Source organism: Poecilia mexicana, unplaced genomic scaffold, assembly GCF_051168715.1.
Source record: "Poecilia mexicana isolate PSO_F unplaced genomic scaffold, ASM5116871v1 scaffold_4, whole genome shotgun sequence".
Taxonomy (NCBI): Eukaryota; Metazoa; Chordata; class Actinopteri; order Cyprinodontiformes; family Poeciliidae; genus Poecilia; species Poecilia mexicana.
This window is the reverse complement of record NW_028263373.1, coordinates 30043545-30062650: the sequence shown is the minus strand read 5'-3', so window position 1 is coordinate 30062650 and position 19106 is coordinate 30043545. Positions and strand designations below refer to the sequence as shown.

Sequence of the window (19106 nt, the reverse complement as noted above, 5' to 3'; positions counted from 1 at the left end):
ACATTGACAAGCTGGAAAGGTTGTTACTACCAGCAGGGAGAGAAATGAAACATGCAGGATGCCGGCCCTCGAGCACCGACTCTGGGCACCCCTGCATTAGAGGGACTTGAAGCCATGAGCACAGTAGAGCAGAAAAGGAACTTTAGGAATAATAACCTTTTAAAATCACAGGCAGTAACTGTGCAGTATATTTATGTAGAGGACCAGAGAAATAAAAAGCAGAATAGATTTATAGCAATGCAATCATTTAGAGACCAGAACGTCCTGCTGTATTTGTTCAATAAAAGGCAAGATATAGTAGATAGACCTGAATAGGAAAGGTAACCTTGCATGATTTCTCCTTTGATTTTGTGCTTTGTGTAAAATAAAATACAGTTTTCGAGGTTTGTTGGGCGGCTCAGGGTAAACAATGTGATGTTACAGACCGTTGGTGTCACCTGGCAACTAAACTCCCCAGACTGGATAGCTTGACTGATAATCAGCTGCGAGGGTAGCCTAGCGACCCACGTGTTGTTTTGCTGATGAGGTTGGCTTCAATTTTCTTGTCCGATGAGGTATTTCATGCTACCAGTTTGAAATAAATGAATGAAAATTGGTTGTGGTTTGTTCAAATGTTCCGGCTCACATGAGATTTCGGCAAAAAAAAAGAAGAAAAAAAAAAAACGTTTTTGAGCACCAGTAGAAAGTTTTGCTTTCAAGCTGGAGTATTTAAATCAGAAACAATTTCTTCTTCTTTTCTTTTAGTATTTATCTTTTTCAAAAGGCTTCTATAAAGTATTTTGGTAATTGTTTCTGATTCAAATCCACAACTATTGTTCAAATTCAAAAATCATCCCAAAGGGAAATTAAACGTTATAGATTCTTCAAAGAGTTATTATAGACGCTGATGGGTGTGGCAAGGAAGGATCTCCTGTAGCAGTCTGTGTTAGAGCAAATTTGAAGCAGCCTCTGACTGAAGACGCTCTGTTTTGCTATGATAGTCTCATAAAAAATTTTGTATTGTCACAAAAAGAAGAACTAAATTAAGACAAATATGGTTGTGATTTAAGTGTGACTTTACTTAAAAAAATATAATTTATTTTTCTAGAAAAAATTGCTACAATGAAAATTATTAACATATATATATATATATATATATATACATATATATATATATATATATATATAATATATGTATATGTATATAAAACCATACATATATAAAGCCATTATTGTTGTGTCCTTAAGACACGTATCCTAGCAACACCCCTACTGCAGCAGCAGAGCAGACAAACAGGCGACCCAGATGGCCATGATGAATTCGGTAACATCTTAACAGAAGGGGCTCGTGTGTGAACCGACAGGATGACTGTGTTGAACTGGACTGTGTGTGTGAGAGTGTGTGACATGCAGCCTTTCTCCCCACTTTCAGTCAGCTTTCCTCCCTGCATAAAGCACACTCTCTGAGGAGGAAGAAAAGGAGGAACATGCTGGCCATCTTTGGCTTCCGTAAGAACCGCAGCCAGACCCTGTCCAATCAGGGGCCGGAGTCGGAGGTGGAGGTCTACGGAGATGGGTGCCACACAGTTGCTACGGCGCCCACAGGGTGAGACGTTTTCCACAGACACATAAAAAAGACTTTATCCAGTAGGAATGGCATCCCACTATGTCCCTTAGTTATGCACCAAACATTTAAGGTCTTACTAATCAAGCAACTTCTGAAGACAATAAGTTGCAACAGATTTTGCTTCAAGGTATCAGAGCTTTTAAATGTCTAAAAATAATGGGGGAACTATATTTAATTTTCCTGTCACTTCATATCTATGCACAACTTTTTGTTAGTCTTTGACAAAAAATAATAATAAAAATTTGGATTAAAGTTTGTGGCTGTAACACCACACGATAGGTTCAAGGGGTATAAATACTTTTTCCAAAGCATTTTATTGAACCACAGGCTCAGAGTTTCTAGTGGTCAGCTCTTTTCGGTTTTCTCTGTGAAAATCCGCTGCTCTGAGCTGATAAATTCTTAACAAACGCTGCTCTGAATCTCCATGTTTCCTGTGTTGACTTAAGGACTCACTGAGAGCTGCCAGTGCAGCAGCAGGCTGATGTCACAGTGTTTGCACAGGTGTGGATGACAGCTGGTGGCTCCGTTTTGGATTCAAAAGTCAGCTAAGTAGTTAGAAATGGCCTCACTTCTCCTTAGGCGCAGATTAGGCAAGAAAAACTCAGATCTTTATCAGGAATAATGATACCTCTTAATTATGCTGTTTGTATCCTAATCAGTATTCATACATTGAGGACATTATTACATATTATCCTGTATTTTTAAGACTCACAGTGCTCTTTTACAGCACAATAAATTAACTATGTTATTTTCAGTTGTTATAAAAATGCTGTGTGTGTCAAACATGAACAAAATTTGACTTTGCAATTTGACGCTTTGTATTTGGGCCTCTGTTTCTTTAAGAAGCTCCTGTTCTGCCTTCAGCTCATCATCACCACAACGTTCCTCCATTAAGCCGTTTACAAACATTCTTCAGAGCATAGGACTGGGAAGTAGTTCCTATGATGAGATCAGCAGGGATTTGATGATCGTTGCTGCCGCTAGTCTGGAGGAGCTGCATTGAAATAGGCGGAGCTTTGTGAGACCAATCGTTTACGCTTCCCGAATGGTTGCCACAGGAGATTTAAGGGTTTCCCAGACATGCATGAAAAATCAAAGCAGCACTCCAGTCATGTTTTTGATGATAGAATAATATCATAACATGATACAAAACTCAAAAAACTTGATTTTACATAATACTCCTCCCTCTTATGCACTCTACACTGTGCAGCATGGTAGTGGCAGCATCATGTTCTGGGAAAGCTGTTCAGGGAAGCTGCTCAGAGCTGATGGGACGTAATGAGCTAAATACAGATCTATCCTGGAACAGAACATGTTAGAATGAACGAGCAAACACTTTTGCGACGCTTCGTAGTTTCATCTGCTCAGGTTTTATGTACGGTGTACGCGCTCTCTTTTAGGACAGCAATGGAGAATGTATACACACTCCTCCAAGCTCCACGGCCGGCCGCCAAGTCTCCCAGCGACGGGGCCGACGGGAAAATGAATGATCAACAGGGAAAAGGCGCTCTTATCCTGGGTCCACCACCGGTGCCGGGGATCCCTCACCCAGGCGTGGGGGGAGGAAAACACCCCTTCTACTCTCCCCGAGAGGTATCGCGCACCCCTTCCTCTCACTCTGGTTGCTCATGCTTTCACCGCGCTCAGTCTGTTTCGCCTCTTTGTCTTGTGTTTTGACAGATCCCTGAAATGGACGCCGTGTTCGAGCAGCCAGTGGAGATGGATAAGTACTGGGTGGACGACAAACAGCGGACAGAAGTGCTGGAGGCGGAAGCGGACTGGATGATCGAGAGCCGGCCGGGTGAGACACCGTCAGAGAGGCAGCGCTTCGACGAGAGGAACCCCGGAGAGCTGAGGGCGTCCGACAGACAAAGCGACAGGTACTGGACCGAGAGCAGGCCCGTGGAGAGGCAGTGGACCGTCGACAGGCACACCCAGCGGCAGATTGACAGGAAAATAGAGAGGCAGTGGCTGGGCGGCAGGCAGATTGAAAGGTCGTGGTCTGAGAGCAGACCCGTGGACTTACAGGTGGACAGTCAGTGGACGGGGCGAAAGCAGGACAGACAAGTCCAGGCGCTTCATTTGGCTCAAAGGCCGCTGCCTCCGTACCCATCAGAAAGGACGCCGTCGCCCAAACAGGAGGGGGGCGACCTGTTGAAGAGTAGCACAGAGGCAGCAGCCATCGAGTGGCATCCCCAGGACCTGCAGGGAGACGGAGGGGGTCCCGCAGATGGGTGGAGGAGCAGCGGAGAGGCAGGGGGAGGCCGGAAACCAGAACCCCCACCGCAGAGCAGCAAACCCAATGTGACCCGACTGCGGCCGAGACACAGGAGGGAGAGTTCAGACGCCCTGCCAGGTACAATCAATCAATCGGTTTATTCACTCGATTTAAGGCAGTGATATGTAAAGTCCACTTTTTTGAGCTTCACAATGTTATAATCCCTAATTAAAAACATAACTGAAGTGTTGCTTTCATTCTTTCATGCATGTTTGAGAAATCCTTTAATCTCCCATGGCAACCATTCAGCTGTGCACAACGCTTGGTGGGACCTAGCCCCGCCTTTGAGGTGCAGCGCCTCCTCGGAGCTGCAGTTTCCAACCTTCCACCTCACAGCAGCAGTCTCTCACGCCGCCGTGACTCGGCTCCTTCAGACTAGCAGCAGCAATTAACAAACTCCTGGTGGAACTGAGCATCTGCTGAGATCTTCATAGGAGCCACTTCTCAATGCAACGCTGGTGAAAACGTTGCTAAAGGGTTAATAGAGGAACCATGTTGTGATGACTTCCTGAAGGCGGAGTTTCACAAAAAGCAGGAGTTTCTTAAAGAGACAGAGGCCCAACTTCAAGCCTCTTTCTTAAGCTTAAATTTCTTTTAAACTTAAGACCAAAAACGTTTGTAAATGAATTGGCAATAATCTCTTTCTAGTGTTAATAGCATTTATAACTTAACTAAATCTCTTAGTTTCAAGATTTTTGATAGAATAAATAATTTATTAGTCTGTTTTCTGGCATTCATTTATATGAAATGATTTTATATAAAGTGTCACAAGCAAAGGTTTGGTGATGGTTTTATATGTGCCTATGCAAAACGTCAGATATGGAACAACAAATTCATAATATAACGCCTGGGAGTGTTGACAGTTATGACACTTTTTTTTTGTTGCTTTATTTAGTGGTCCAGTACTTTTACATGGCTTCTCCTTTATGTATTTTATATGAGATTTCCAGTTAAATTTATGATCCAAAACAAGCTGTGAAATTTTAACTTCCTGTTCTCATTCCACTGGATCATCACCAGCAGACATAATAATAGAATCATCTATTTTTCTGCTGCCAAAAATCATAAATTTTGTTTTATTCCAGCTTATTGCTAACTTATTGTACATAAATCACTCATTAAGTTTGGATGTCACAAGCCAAACGTTCTGTAATGTTTTTTTAAATCATTCCCAGAACAAAATGATCCCGGTCGGTGCGATCATAAAGCAGATTTGAGTTTGGCTTCGATGACAGCAAATTTCTCTTGTGATCGTTTGGCACAGAGGAGGAAGGCGATGAAGAGAGGGATGCTGGGAAGATGGAGAGGAGAGAGAGAAGACGAGATTCCGAGGGTCAGCCACCTCCCATTCCCGAAAAGGTGACGAAAACAAAATGTTTGACCTGCTGAACGGTATCATACTCTGTGGTGAATATCCACTCTGCACATTCTGATGTCGTGTGACTTTGGAAAATAAGACATGAATAATGCGATTCGTGGTTAATGAGCTCCACCATGAGCACAATTCAAGGTTTAGATTTTAAAATGACAGCTTTTCCCGGAGGGTAACGGATTTTCTCATTGCCGTTGTTGAATTGTGCCTCGCAGCCAAAGACCTCCTCCTACGTGACCTTTTCTAAAGAATCGGCTAATGAAAGGAACTTACCTCCTCCTCCGGTGCCGCCTCCCTCCATCAAGCCAATCCATGGGCTGCCAGACAGAGCAGCGAGTCAAGGTACCCGCACCACAAATCCTGATTAGCAGAGAGAAGCCAGGATTCAGTCTGAATGTATCCGAACAGAGAGATTAGCACCTGTAAACCGGGTCTTACGACGAGCAATCTGACTAACAGAGGGTTTATCTGTTTACTGCCAAATTATATCAATCAGTCACTTCAGTTTCTTGTGGAAATTCATGCAAAATGAACTAATTCCAGCATTTTTTGTGCACTAATAATTGGGAGTTTATTGCATATTTTTCTCAAAAATTGTCAAAAACATTCTTACTTGTACTAAACAGCTGCCTCATCCTTAATTGATGTCAGATTATAAAGTCTATGATCTATTCAGCGAGTAATAAAAAGTCACATTTACTAACTGTAATAAGCGCAAATATTTCCAAATTAGTACCACAAACACTTTGATTTTCATTGCAAAAAAAATCACACAAAATAATCACAAAATCCTGGAGGGACTGAAAAGACGTTCAATAATATTATTTAATTTTAAGAATTCATTGATATTTTAGCAGTTTGTTAAACAGGTTTTATCAATACATTCTGGTACAACCGGCCCTTTAAGAGCATTAATGATTTTGATTTGGCCCAAAACGAAAATGAGTTTGACTCCCCTGTCTTAGATCTCATAATAGAGTCTGTTAATGTTGGTTGTCGGCCAATAATAGTATCGGTTATCGATATCGTCACTAAATTTTCACACTGTGCTGCATCCCTAATCACTGTAAAAGTGGAGTGAGTTTGAGTGCACACAACACTTTTTGTTTGAAAAAAAGTGCTACGTTGGGTTGTCCTATTGCAAAAAAAATGAAAAATACAGATTTTGAAAACTGACAACTGTCTCTTAATTTGATCTGTAATGTCGTATTGCGACTAAAAACCTATTTCCCAAGGGAGAACTGACAAAGATAGGAAGCATAGCAACAAAAAAAAATACTCCAGATTACACATTTAAAACTCAAAAGTTACAATAATGATAATAATAATCAAATAACAACAATGTGATAAATAACTACCTCTGGATCACCAAAAGCAAGTATGTCAAATGCAATCGGGCTGAAACACTTTAATTTTAAGTCACTCCCTGCATTCAAGGTCGGAAAAAAAAATAGCAGAAAATGTGGAACAAAAAAAATTCAATCGACAATAATGTGTGTGTGAGCGAGGTCTCCTATATGTGAAAGGCACGCGTAAGGAGGACGGCGCTTTGATTGCAGCTGTTTGCATGTGTTGCTCAGGTGACGAAGGACTGAGACCTCAGGCTCCCGTGAAGCCGCAGAGGAACAGAAAGGCGATGTCCTGTGACGCAGGTACAACATCGTTCTCTGGGTTTATTCATTAAAAGTAACAGAGCTGTGATCGTCCCTCACCTCCAAAAATATGACGTTTAAATTTTTATCATGTAGAAAAGAAAAAAAAAGTTTGCTGAGGTTTTTCTTTCTTGTTTCTTTAGAATATTACATTACCCCATTTTGTAAATTAGAAGACAGTTTTCATTTGTCTGTGAACTTTTTAAGTGAACTAAAACCCATAGAAAGCAACCATATTTATGTTTTTTTACAAGCTAAAGTTACATCTGAATGCAGGTGCAGTGACGACGCTCACCTAAAAGTCTCCTTGAACCTTCTTTTGTATCCTAATGCAGTTTGAAGGGCCTTTTCTTTGCTTGTTTTCTTTCTCTGAAACCTGAAAAAGCAGCCAGTCCTTTTGGAGATGAGGTGGTGCATATCTCAGTGTGTTGTTGCTGTTTGTGTAAAGTGTGTTTTCTCTAACTGTTGACTTGTCTCCTGTCCCTCACTGATCTCAGGCTCTGAAAGAGAAAGCCCCAATAACATTGAGAAGCCCCCAAATCGCAAACCCCCCGTGAAAAAACCTAGACTACCACAAAACAGAAACAAGTCTCTGGACTTGTCTGGTACATGTTTCTCTGTTTTTATCTGTGTGTACGCGTGTGTGTGTGTGTGTGTGTGTGTGTGTGTGTGTGTGTGTGTGTGTGTGTGTGTGTGTGTGTGTGTGTGTGTGTGTGTGTGTGTGTGTGTGTGTGTGTGTGTGTGTAGGTGTGTCTAACGGAGTAGGAGTGTGAGTCAAAGTTACTTACGCTTTTGTATCTGGGTACCAGTTGAGCTCACCTCCGCAGCATCTTTTTTTTTTGTTCCTTGCAGACAGCTTCAACGCCGCACCTGGTCACAGCGAGCTGGTGTGACGGCTGACAATCCCAGGGTTGCCATGACAGCAATGGAGGGCGAAGAGCGCAGGGCCTAGGAGGGAAGACAACCAACATCACAAAGCGTCGCCGTGGTTTCTGCTGAAGCGCTCCCTCTGCCTCCCGTTTTATTTCCCGCGTCAGAACCCGCAGTCTTTTTGAAAACAGTATTCGTTACCTTAGAGAAGTAAACGATCGTCACCGTGTCTGTCACTGGAAAGCAGGTTTAGCGCTCGAATGTCGTGGCTTTTTTTTTTTTTTTTAGCCAGAAGATAAGTGTCTTCATTAGAATGTGGTTTTTCTTTTCTTTTTTTCTTTTTTTGGGGGGGGATTTTTTGAATTTGCAATGCATTTATTCGCTGATCCAGTTGACTGCCTTGATTGACACTTGAAAATGAGTTGCTTCTTATCAAATGAAACCTGACAATTTTTATCTAGTTTTGCTTTCAGGAAAGGTAATATATTTTATAGAAGAAATAAATATTATGTATGAGCACCCTCACATTATCAATAATACATGAATAAAAAAAGGTGAACTTCTTCTACATGCATTTGTATTTTATTGCTTTAATTTTCTTCCTCCCTACAGGAGTTACATTTTACAGTAACTGCAGACAGACAAGGCAACTCTTTTGAAGGAAAATGCTTGAGATAACTATGTCGTAATTATTTTTATGTTTTTCTTCACCAAAAACACTGTAAATTTTCCATTTAAAAACATTTGTGCATTTCAGTTATAAGCTGCATAAAGAATAATTATTGTATCACAGTCCCTTTTTCCCAGTGTGCTATATTACAGGTTGAAGATATAATTATATATATATATATATATATATATATATATATATATATATATATATATATATATATATATATATATATAAACGTAAATTTATATATTCAATTTTTTACATGTAAATTAACAAAATTCTAATATATTAAATGAACATGCACATATTTATATCTGAGCTGACGCCACTCCAACCTCACACAATATTCTCACAGTGGACGTAAACGATATGATTGTCTTTCTGGAAGCACTGACTCAAGGTCTCCATGCATAATTTGAATTTATTAACCTGGCATAACCATCGGGGAGTTTTGGAAAAGAAACGAAGAATTCACCAGAAGGCCTTCAAGGTCCAACAGGTTCTGTTCTGACGCCAGCCTGTAATAAATACGCGATCCGGCCTTGACTTTAAAGCAATCCCTGGTTTTAAATCTCTCAGCTCCAAGTTCAGACAGCCGACAGGTCCTTGACTCGTCTGTAACCTTTTATTGCACAGGAGGAAAGCAAATAGATCAATGTTGGTCTTAGAAATTGATGGCGAACAAAACCTCAAACTAAAACCGCCCCAATGTCGGCTACAGCGGTAGCAAATCAGATCAAAACGCTGACATTGCCTCCTCCTCACATGCCAACCTCACTGGCTCGCTTTCGAGCTTGTTTCTGTCGCCCCCAAGTGGCGACGAGGTCGCAACTGCGACGAAACTGTAATTAAAAGCAACAGAATTATAATTGCGGTTAATTAGCGGGAAACTGTTTCAAGTGAAGTGGCCGTGATCGCAAAGAGAGATTACAGCTCAGGACGCGACAAGAACAGCTTCAGGGTCCCACGGTAACGACCTCACAGACGCCTGGTTTTGATTTCCACGATCCCAACGTGGCTGCTAAATTTACCGCTTGACTTCAGAAATGCCCCCTCGGGTTGGCATGGCAACGACGTGTGGTTACAAGTAGAAGAATGTGAAAACAGCAGGGGGCGACTGATCCCTACATATGAGGCAATCACTGAAACACACACACACACACCCGAACCGGGTTGTCATCGGCAACCAGGTTCTGACCTTTTTTTCTTTCAAAAGATTTGCTATTATGAGTCAGATGTGAGTTATATGCAGAGAGGAAATCTTTGTTTGCAGTTTGATGAAAGAAAGAGGGAAAAGGCGGGTTTTCTAGAGTCAAAGATGTTTTTTAATGAATAAACAGAGTCATGTGCTCTTAAAATCTCACTTTTTTTGGATTCCGTGTACGTAAAAAAGTAATTAAAACGTAAACTATTTAACACTTCAAACTATGACTTCAGTTCAAACCACAGACATCCTGACCAGATACGACTTCATATCACTCTCAGTGGACGTCTGGTTTGAAGTTTAACGACTACTATGCCTCACATTTATTGATGCAGAAACCACTTTAAAGGACAACAACATATCTGTTGCAATGTAAATCGATTAGACTAGATTTCGTACTTCCTGTACTCCTCTTCGTCTCTGTTTGTTCTAAAACAAATACGAGGGAAAAAAAACACCCAGAAATGGAGCACTTCAAAGTTCAAGCTGCACCCGGAGGCATCTTATTCATTTATTTTCATTTACTTATTTTTCTTTCCCTCCGTATTCGCACCTTAACTCTGAAGCGAAACACCCAGTAAGTGCCATGTTGCAGTTTCTCGAGGCCAAATCGCCCTGTGTTCTTTGCAGCTGGTGCGAGAGAACACGTCACATGGCACAGGAGCCATCCGAACACATCCTACTCCTCTCATCATTCTTCTGCTTGTTACCAAGCAACATGATCACATAATAAAAGGCAGAGGGAAGAGAGGAGCAAGAGAGAGAACGTGTGGGTAGAACAGTAAGACGCGAGAGCATAAAAGGATGGAGACAGCGCCGAAGAAATGGGGGGTCATGGTGCTCCGAAAGTAGAAGAATACCCCCTTGAAACCAAAAAGACACACCTCTCACACAGGGAGCCAGATGCTCTGCTGCCTCTTTAGGTTTGGAGCCACTGTAGGGAAGTCTTTCTTCAGCCTCTCTGTTCATTATTTGAAGGTTTAAGATCTGTTCCTCGTGTGATAGTCCTCTTGAAATACGGCAGAATGAGGTTGCTCACTGTGAGATGTCAACGAGCCTGAGTGAAACGTAACTCCGTGAGTGGATGACTCACCAAAGCAGGACATGACGCGTCTCGGTTGTATTTAACGTGATAAAGCTCGTGCTGGCAAAGGTCACATGTGAGCTGTTCACCGCGGTCGCCATAGAAACTGTTTCTACAACAGGTGACATGGACCTCAGCCTCCTAATGTCACCTTTGGCCTAGATGCCTGTTTGGTAGATGGAGCCGCTCAAACAGCCTCACTGGTGTTCTCAGGTTGCAAATGTAACAACCTACATTTTAGTTCTGTCTTGTCACAAGACATGTGGACCGATGTTCCTCCACGTCATGTCTCCAAAAACTAGAGGCTAATATTTGTAAGCCTCTTGTCTTTTCTGTTTTCTTTGAAGCGGTGGATTCTTCCTCATAGAGCAGTTTTCCAGGCCATGCTGTTTCTGAACTCGTTTCACTGTGGATGTTGACCGTCACCCACCAGTTTCAGCTTGTATCTCCACAAAGTTTTTGTTGCTTTTGTTCTGGCGCCGAAGCACAAAATTTTACACCAAAGAAGAGTCTTCTCTGGAGCCGGTGTGTTTCCTGGCTCACATAATGTCTGAGCATGTAATTTTCTTTGAGCAGATGAACGTGGCACCTTCCGGCATTTGAATATTGAACCAGGCCTGTAACGGTCCACAATTTGCATCATGATAATAACTGATGTCTTGACTTTCCCCACAATATCACATTTAACTATCCTTACAACCATGTGACGAGAGTTGTAATAATTCAACTTCCTTACAGGTTGCACAAAACCAAACGTATTATGAAGAATCTGCTACTTGTCCTCAAACAATAGTTTGTATAAAGAGGTTTCCTAATTAGTCTTGACATAGAGTTGCATGGATGCCAGAAAAAGGCCATGCTTTTTGACCGAATGAGCAACAAAATACTTGTTTAGGGTGCCGCCCCCTGATACAGTGGCACCCTGGGCAAAGAGCCACAACGCCTGTACCAGAAACTGCCGCTCTCTGCTATCTAAACCCTCACCCAGACTGATGCAAGTAGAATTAACAGTTTTCCACTGGCTGAGGCAAACAAGTGGAGCTCATCGCACAACAACAGCAGTCAGACTAATCGAACAAATGTTATAAGAAATTGCTAAAATCATAATTTTTATAGCAGCCCCATTTACAGTCCCATTGCTGCTCACAAACACACTTTGATCTCCTTGAAAGTGCTGTGAAAATCATCTTGTCAAATCTCCAGCAAGTCCAAATCTCATTGATTATCGACTTGACATTAAGGACGACAGTGGAAATATCATAATCCTGCAGGAGGATGAGGGAGGAGGAGAGAGGAATCAGAGTGAGCGAGGAGGAGGGGGATGAATTAACAGATTTAGTGTCATCTCTCAGTCTGGGAGAGCAGCCAAAGTATCGACCTCCTTAATCCGTTCATCCCTCTCTTCCTCCTCCTCCTCATCCTCCCTAACCAAGTCTCAGTCTCCCTGTCTGCTGCCAAACCAGATTTCATCTGTTTTGTTTTGTGTTTGTCTCCCCCCCAACCCCCGTTAAGATTAAAGTCGTCTAATACTTTTTGTTTGTTAATATAACCACTGTTGACGTGAGGTTGAAGCATTGGAAACTTTAAGCTGTCTGGTCAGATCTGGAGGCGCCCAGCAGCACATCTGCTAGAACGGTTGCTATGCACTTGAGAGAGGGAGAGAAAATTAAAAGGGCCTTATCCCAAATTAAAAGGCATGCTAATTTTCATCATCATAAGAAAAATGACAACACTCAAGCCCCCTGCCACAAGCTGAAGGTTTCGAGCATCATGAATAAGCAATACTCATTACTTTACATCAATCTTTAGCTTTATACTTTATTTTATTACTTTTAGAAATTGTGGAGTACTCACTATTCAGACCAGTATTATACTTTTTATATTATTATGCAGAGAAACTCCTATTTGTTCTTCCAGGGAAACTCCTTATAAATTATAAATTATGGAGTTCTTATAATTATCTTGCAACCCAGAAAAGGAATTAGTACAAACTTAGAATCCAGATTAACTCACCTTTCTACCTTATAAATTATGGACTACTTATTCTTAAACATGGGGAACTAATATGTAGTTTTATACTTTTTCTTCTTTTGCTCTGTCCTTTGGTTTGTTATTTTTGTTTGCATTTCCTTCTAATTTATGTAAAGCACTTTGAATCGCCTTGTTGTTGAAAATGTGCTACATAAATAAAATTACCTCTCCCTACCTTACCTCAAACATCAGCGTTTCCAACAATTGTTGGCTTAAATTACATCGGCGGACTCGTGATTAAAGACTAAAATGTCATAGTTTCCCCCGCGGCAGAATCAGCCGCGCATAAAGGGAAATTAAATAATTAATCACGATAAAACCGCTCACTGATCTGAGGAGGGGACGGACGGTGGGGGACGATACGATACGGTGCGTGAGGTGAGGTAATAACGGGAGCGCTGACAGCTTACGTGAACTGCTCTCTGTTAATCTGACACTGGGTTTTCTGATGGAGAATCAGCTCTAATCTCATGACTAGCCCCGATAAGTCCGCTCACAACCAGACCGCACGTGTGAACGGCAGGCAGGAGTAAACACGGAACATTGTGCACACGCAGATGCAGGATGTAAGACGGTCTGGCCAGGCAAGAAAATCAATAAAGGTCCGGTAAATACCTTAAGAGTATGAACATGTTTAATCTCAAAGCTACACGAGCTCAAAGTCAGATTTAGAAATGGGCAATTTAAAGCTTGAAGTGATGGATTAGAAGATGAAGAAGGAAAAAAAAAAAGAAAAACAGAGAGATTAGAAAAGTTAACAGTTTGGGAGTTTTAATGATAAACATAGATCATCCAAGGGTATATTTACATAATATTTCGGTAAGCTGTAATAAAACAATAGTTTCACTTCATTTTTTTTATGATTACACTGAATTTGGGGCTGTGTTTGCACAGCCGAGAGGCATCCTGCTGATATTACTACAATATTTCAAGCTGCAGACAAAGTGCAGCTCGAATACTGTGGAATAACATTTCCACAATTTTATGCAAAGAAAAAAATGTATTAAACAAAAGTTATGACACAGTAGGAAGCAGAGGTGCGTATTGTATTCACATTTATTCTTTACTAATGCAACAATAAAAAAGACACATGGCAAAAACAAATGTTTCCCATGATAGCATCTTAAAACAGCAAAAAATATAAAGTGGAATTTCTTTAAAAAAAAAAAAAAAGCTGCACATTTTGGGGAAAAAAATCATACCAATATGTGGTATAATCATACCACATGGTGGTGGTTGTGTGATGGTGTGCTCTAATATCAGACGTTGTATGAATTGACAGACTGGGTAGATGAATTTCCAGATAAATTCATGATTTTTCAGATTTGGATCAACTTCAATATCTGAGTCAATATTGAAGTTGATCCAACTACAACAAGTTAATGACAATTAATTAAAGGTGCCAATTACTATTTTTCACATAATGATTGATTTAGATAACTAATTCTCTCTTCATAAATTGCATCATCATTTGAAAAGCAACTTTTGTTTTTCCTCAGGTTACCTCTGATTGATAATAACCTTTATTTGTTTGTTTGTTTTGATTATCTGAAGCGTTATAATGTGATAAAGAAGCAAACATAACAAATCTGCGAGGGATGTGGAGATCTTTCACTTTTTGGGACAATGACAAACAACATCAACGTTTTTCAAAACCTGGCCAAACATTTATTAATAAAGAAAATAAAAAAAATACATTAAGGCAGCATAATATATATATCAAACCATCTCAGATCCTACATGTTTCACCTTATTTGACTAATTAATTGGACTGGAGTATCAATTTTTACCAATGTGATCAGTTTCTGTAGTGTGACCCCACGACAGAAACCTTTCCAGTGTCACCTGTCTGTGTGTGTTTCTGTATGTGTAATGAGTGAAGAAGGCTGAGGAAGGGATGGGAGTGAGGGAGGTGGTGGCTCTTGTGAGGTGAGACGTGTAAGCCTGCTGCTTGTAGCAGAGTTAGTGGGGATTAGGACATGTATATGTGGGATAAGGCCAAGTTATTGAGACCCTGCAGATCACACCATCTGTCCAAAAAGAGCCGGTCCGCCATTAGCTCCGTCACTCTCTCGTTCTCAGCGTACCCGGCTGTGTGCACGTCTCCTCTTTTTTTTTTTTTTTTTCCCTTTTTATTGATTTAGCGATGATTCTGAAGTCAACTGCGGCCACCCGGGCCAGCACTTCCATCGAAGCCTTTTCCTCAGTTTCTCCAACTCCAAGGGCTCATGTCACTCGACCTCACATGGCCTCTCAAAGGATAAACGCTGAAGGATGTGAGACCTGGGCTAGCAGGGTGACAGCGGGGGCAGCGTCCCATTCATGGGTTTTTGTAGCAACAATGGGAGATGCTCTGGCTTAAAGGGTCATTGCAGTTAAATTAACTAACTAACTATGAAAACTGTTGTGGGTTTTGAATATTTTTTTAAGCCAACTTGAAGCTCAACTGCTGCTGTTGCTTTTAATCTGCAGAACTTTCAAACAAAGAATTGTGTTTATTTGATGAGCTTAAGCATGTAGTTTTTATACCCACATATATGAAAGTAATTTAAATCAGTATGACACAAAAACTAGAAATATGCTTTAACACACACACACACAAAAAGATTGTGCAAATTGTGCAGAATTGTGAAAATAAAGGTAAACTAAACAAGTAAATAATATATTTTCTCTGTTTGGTTCCAGGGTGTAACTGTATTAATATAAAGAGTCGATTTCTTTGATGAACTGATGCTGGTGCAGCCATTTCTCCTCGGTAAGCTTGTGGACGTTAACGTCTCCCTGGCAACCAGTTCTGACCATTTCACATCTTTTTAAAACCACTCCATGAAACAGGAACTGAATGTTTCAAAAGCCTTTTTTCTCTCTCTCATTCTTTTCTGACTCTGGGGTCAGGTTTATGTGAAAAGCCTTTATAGTGCAGGCCAGGCAGGGTGTGTTATTATATTGCTTGAAAATGGCCTCAAAAAACCAATATTATCGTTTATCGTAATAAGATCTAGGATTATCTATCGTCCAGCAAAATTTGTTATCGTGACCTAAGGACAAAATAGCCATTTTTACTGTTTCTGTAAGATGATAGAGGCACAGTTCAATATACAGGAAAGATTTCAGGATATATGATATCTGTATTTTATTCCCAGTTGGACGGTTTCGGCCTTCTCGCTGTCATCCTGTATGCATGCAGCACTGCTCTCTGACAACTCATCCGCTCGTATTTTCAATCGTTACGGTAATCTCGGTCAGTAGGTAGTTAAATGACAGCAACAGGAGGCTAAACAGCAAAAACAGTGGGTTCAAAGGTCTCACCTGAATGTGCATTAAAAATCGATAGGATAAATGCATGCACGACTGCAGATGCAGAGGATGTAGTATTTTCAGTAGAGCATGAGGTAAGTTCCTCTGTGTCTCTGCCTGTCTTTGTCTCACCCCCTCACCGGAGGCCCTGTTGGTTTAGCTGCTAAGCTTTCCCTGGAAACACATGATGGTCAGATAGAGAAGCTGGAACAGGGAGCGTAAAAGAAACACTGAAAGAGAACAGATGTAATTTTACCAGTCTTCATTCAGGCTAGATTGCCTCTTAAATAATGTATTTATTCAGTTCTTTTCTGTTGTGTAGATTTCAGAAATATTCCATCTGAAACTTTTGTTTGTGCTTCTCTGGGATCTTTTTTCCACAACTCAGCATGTCTGCTTGCATTAAAGGTTTTGTTTGCTGTCTAAATCAGATTTGTGATGGCACTATTAACTCACTGATTCCACAGCGAGACACTATTAAGACACGCAGAGACTCAGGATTAACAAGTTTAGCTTTTAAGGAGCATCGAGAAATGCTTGTTGTGCATTTCCCCGCTGAGGGTTCTTAGAGGGACAACGCTGAGCTAAAAATGTTCACATTTAAGGTTTTTATCCCAAGTCCAAGAGGCATGGGACATGACTGAGAGACACTTACTGTCAGTGTGAAATTATTTAATACCTTTAATATAAAGCATTTAATGACGTTTTTCAAAGAGTTGTCTAGATGTGTTAATTACATTGTTAATTCAATCTGGAAAGACTCAGACGAAGAAAAAGGAACAATTAAAAGATTTAATGACAGCAATGAATAACAGTTCTTTGGCGCTCGGGCCCCGGCAGCTGATCTGAGCTGAGATTTGATGTGAACTCGATGAACATCCCGATAACCGATTAGGGATGCTCTCCCCCGGGGCCCGACACTGGTGGTGGAGGTCTGGAAAGAGTGCCATCCTGGAGCCAAAGGATGAGGGTGGAGAAGGGGAGGTGGTGGGTTGAACGCAGCTGGGAAGCGGCCGATGACTTGGGTGTGGATCCTTTTATGCTGAACTTGATTGATGATTGGACACGCCAGGTGAGGTCCAGCGCTGAGGTCGGAGATGAGCATGACGCCGATGGACGAATGGAGGGGATGGAGTCTTCCAGTTTGAATTTTCGCTATTAGCTCCATTTCTGAAGTTGAAACACGCTGATCCTTGTAAAAAAAAATATAAATGTACTGAGGCTTAGAAAGGGAAGAAGTTGGATTGATATTTTAACCCAACTTTAGAAAAAAAAAATTATTTATTTTTATTTAAATGGCAGATATAACAAGGAAATCTAGCAAAATATTGAATGGTTTCACCAAGTACATGGAGAAGAAAAATATTTCCAACTGAACACTTTTCTCAGAAAATGCCTATTATATTATATTATAATTTAGACTGTCGTTATACAATGATTTGCAAAATAATTAATGCCTCTTTACATTTTCCACACTTATTGGCATTGCATGAGCAAAGTACTCAGGATTTTTTTAATGAGATTTAATGAAATAGACCAAGATGACAGAGTGGCACATGATTGTGAAGTGAAAAACAATGGTACATGGTTTCAATTCTTTCTTTCTTTCTTTGCAAAAGTAAAATAAAAAATCTCAAAAGTTTACTGTGCATTTTCCATTTGAATCAAGACTTTGTAAAATCATGTTTCACTATGATCACTGCTGCAAGTCTAATCTACAGAAAATTGACACATTTTAGTAGTAAAAAATAAAACATACTGCTGTATGATCATAATTTTTTTTTCTTGTCTTGCTACAGTCGGTTACAGTTAGTTCTGGACTTTGACTGGGCCATGACATCATAACTCAAGCTGTATGTTCAGGGTCCTGCTGGAAGGTGAGTCTCTGTCCCAGCCTCAAGTCCTTTAAAGCCTCTAGCAGGTTTTTATTCACCCAACTTATCATCATCTCATGCCAGTTTCCAGCCCCACAGCATAATGTTGCCACCACCATGTTTTACCCTGGGGATGGTGTGATCAGGGCGATATTCAGTGGGATGCATGTTGGCCAAAAATGTCTGTTTTGTTCTCCTCTGACCAAAGCAACATTCTCCCTGTGTCAAACAGTAAAATGTATTAGTCATAGTTTCCTTTCAATAATAGTTCTCCTATTGCCATTCACCCAAAAAGGCAACATATATGGAGTGCAACTGATTCTGTCAACTGACTTTTGGATCTCTCCGACTCCTCCAGAGCTACCAGTGGTGGTTTTGGGTATGGGCAGCGTGCCCAGGATGACATGGCCAACAGGGTGGCATTAGCACTCAAAAAGGTCATCTCACTCTACAGCTGAATAGATACACTGATGCTTTGTGTCTGGTTCACATAAGCAATAATCTACATGGCTTCTGTTTTTTTCTTAGTTTTTTCTTGTTTCAAATCCAAAATACTTAGATTGGCCAAGCCTAAACTGGATTGTTCCCTTCTATACAAATATTTAAAACTACATTTAACAGTAATAAAGCTCTATTCTGTTTGTCAATGTACAAAAAAACTATATTTTTAGATGGAAAAACTCACCTGAGGTGGGATTTATGCAAGGACTGCACTGGCCCTGAGCCTTCGGGTGCCTGTGGGATCAATACTTTCCCTGCCTGGAGTGTCATTTTCAGTAGTTTGGTAGTTTGTAGTTGTTGAGCCATACTCTTCCAGTTTTCAGGATAAGTGTTCCATGAAACAGGGTAAAGCTTGAGATATATTCGGATCTAACTCTGCCTTATACATTTATAGAAGTCTGCTGTATTCTTTGGTCTTCATGGTTCTGTTTGTTCACATATGTTCGACAGCAAACCTTCACGGTCTTCATAGGACACCAAATAACACACTGGTATGAAGGGAATCGGTTTTTTAGGGGTATCAGATCAAAATGAGTGACCTTAAAGATTTTTGGTTGTAAAGAAAACTTTGCGTTCTTCTCTTACACCACAATGAAATGAGTGTTGTAGATCTGATGTGCCAAAATGTCCAAAGGCTCAAGGGGGCACAATGACTTTTGCACAA

General features: G+C 40.7%; 1 protein-coding gene across 1 annotated transcript in view; it reads left to right on the top strand.

Annotated features, from left to right (window-relative positions):
• LOC106919638 (capping protein, Arp2/3 and myosin-I linker protein 3-like) overlaps positions 1-8346 on the top strand; it is a 41957-nt gene extending 33611 nt beyond the window's left edge. The window contains exons 33-40 of the mRNA XM_088005180.1: positions 1412-1585; positions 3007-3199; positions 3287-3962; positions 5149-5243; positions 5472-5598; positions 6837-6908; positions 7406-7513; positions 7761-8346. Coding sequence (XP_087861306.1) covers positions 1412-1585; positions 3007-3199; positions 3287-3962; positions 5149-5243; positions 5472-5598; positions 6837-6908; positions 7406-7513; positions 7761-7801 — 1486 coding nt within the window. The 3' untranslated portion in view covers positions 7802-8346. The remainder of the gene's footprint in view (positions 1-1411; positions 1586-3006; positions 3200-3286; positions 3963-5148; positions 5244-5471; positions 5599-6836; positions 6909-7405; positions 7514-7760) is intronic.
• Positions 8347-19106: the final 10760 nt, after the last annotated feature.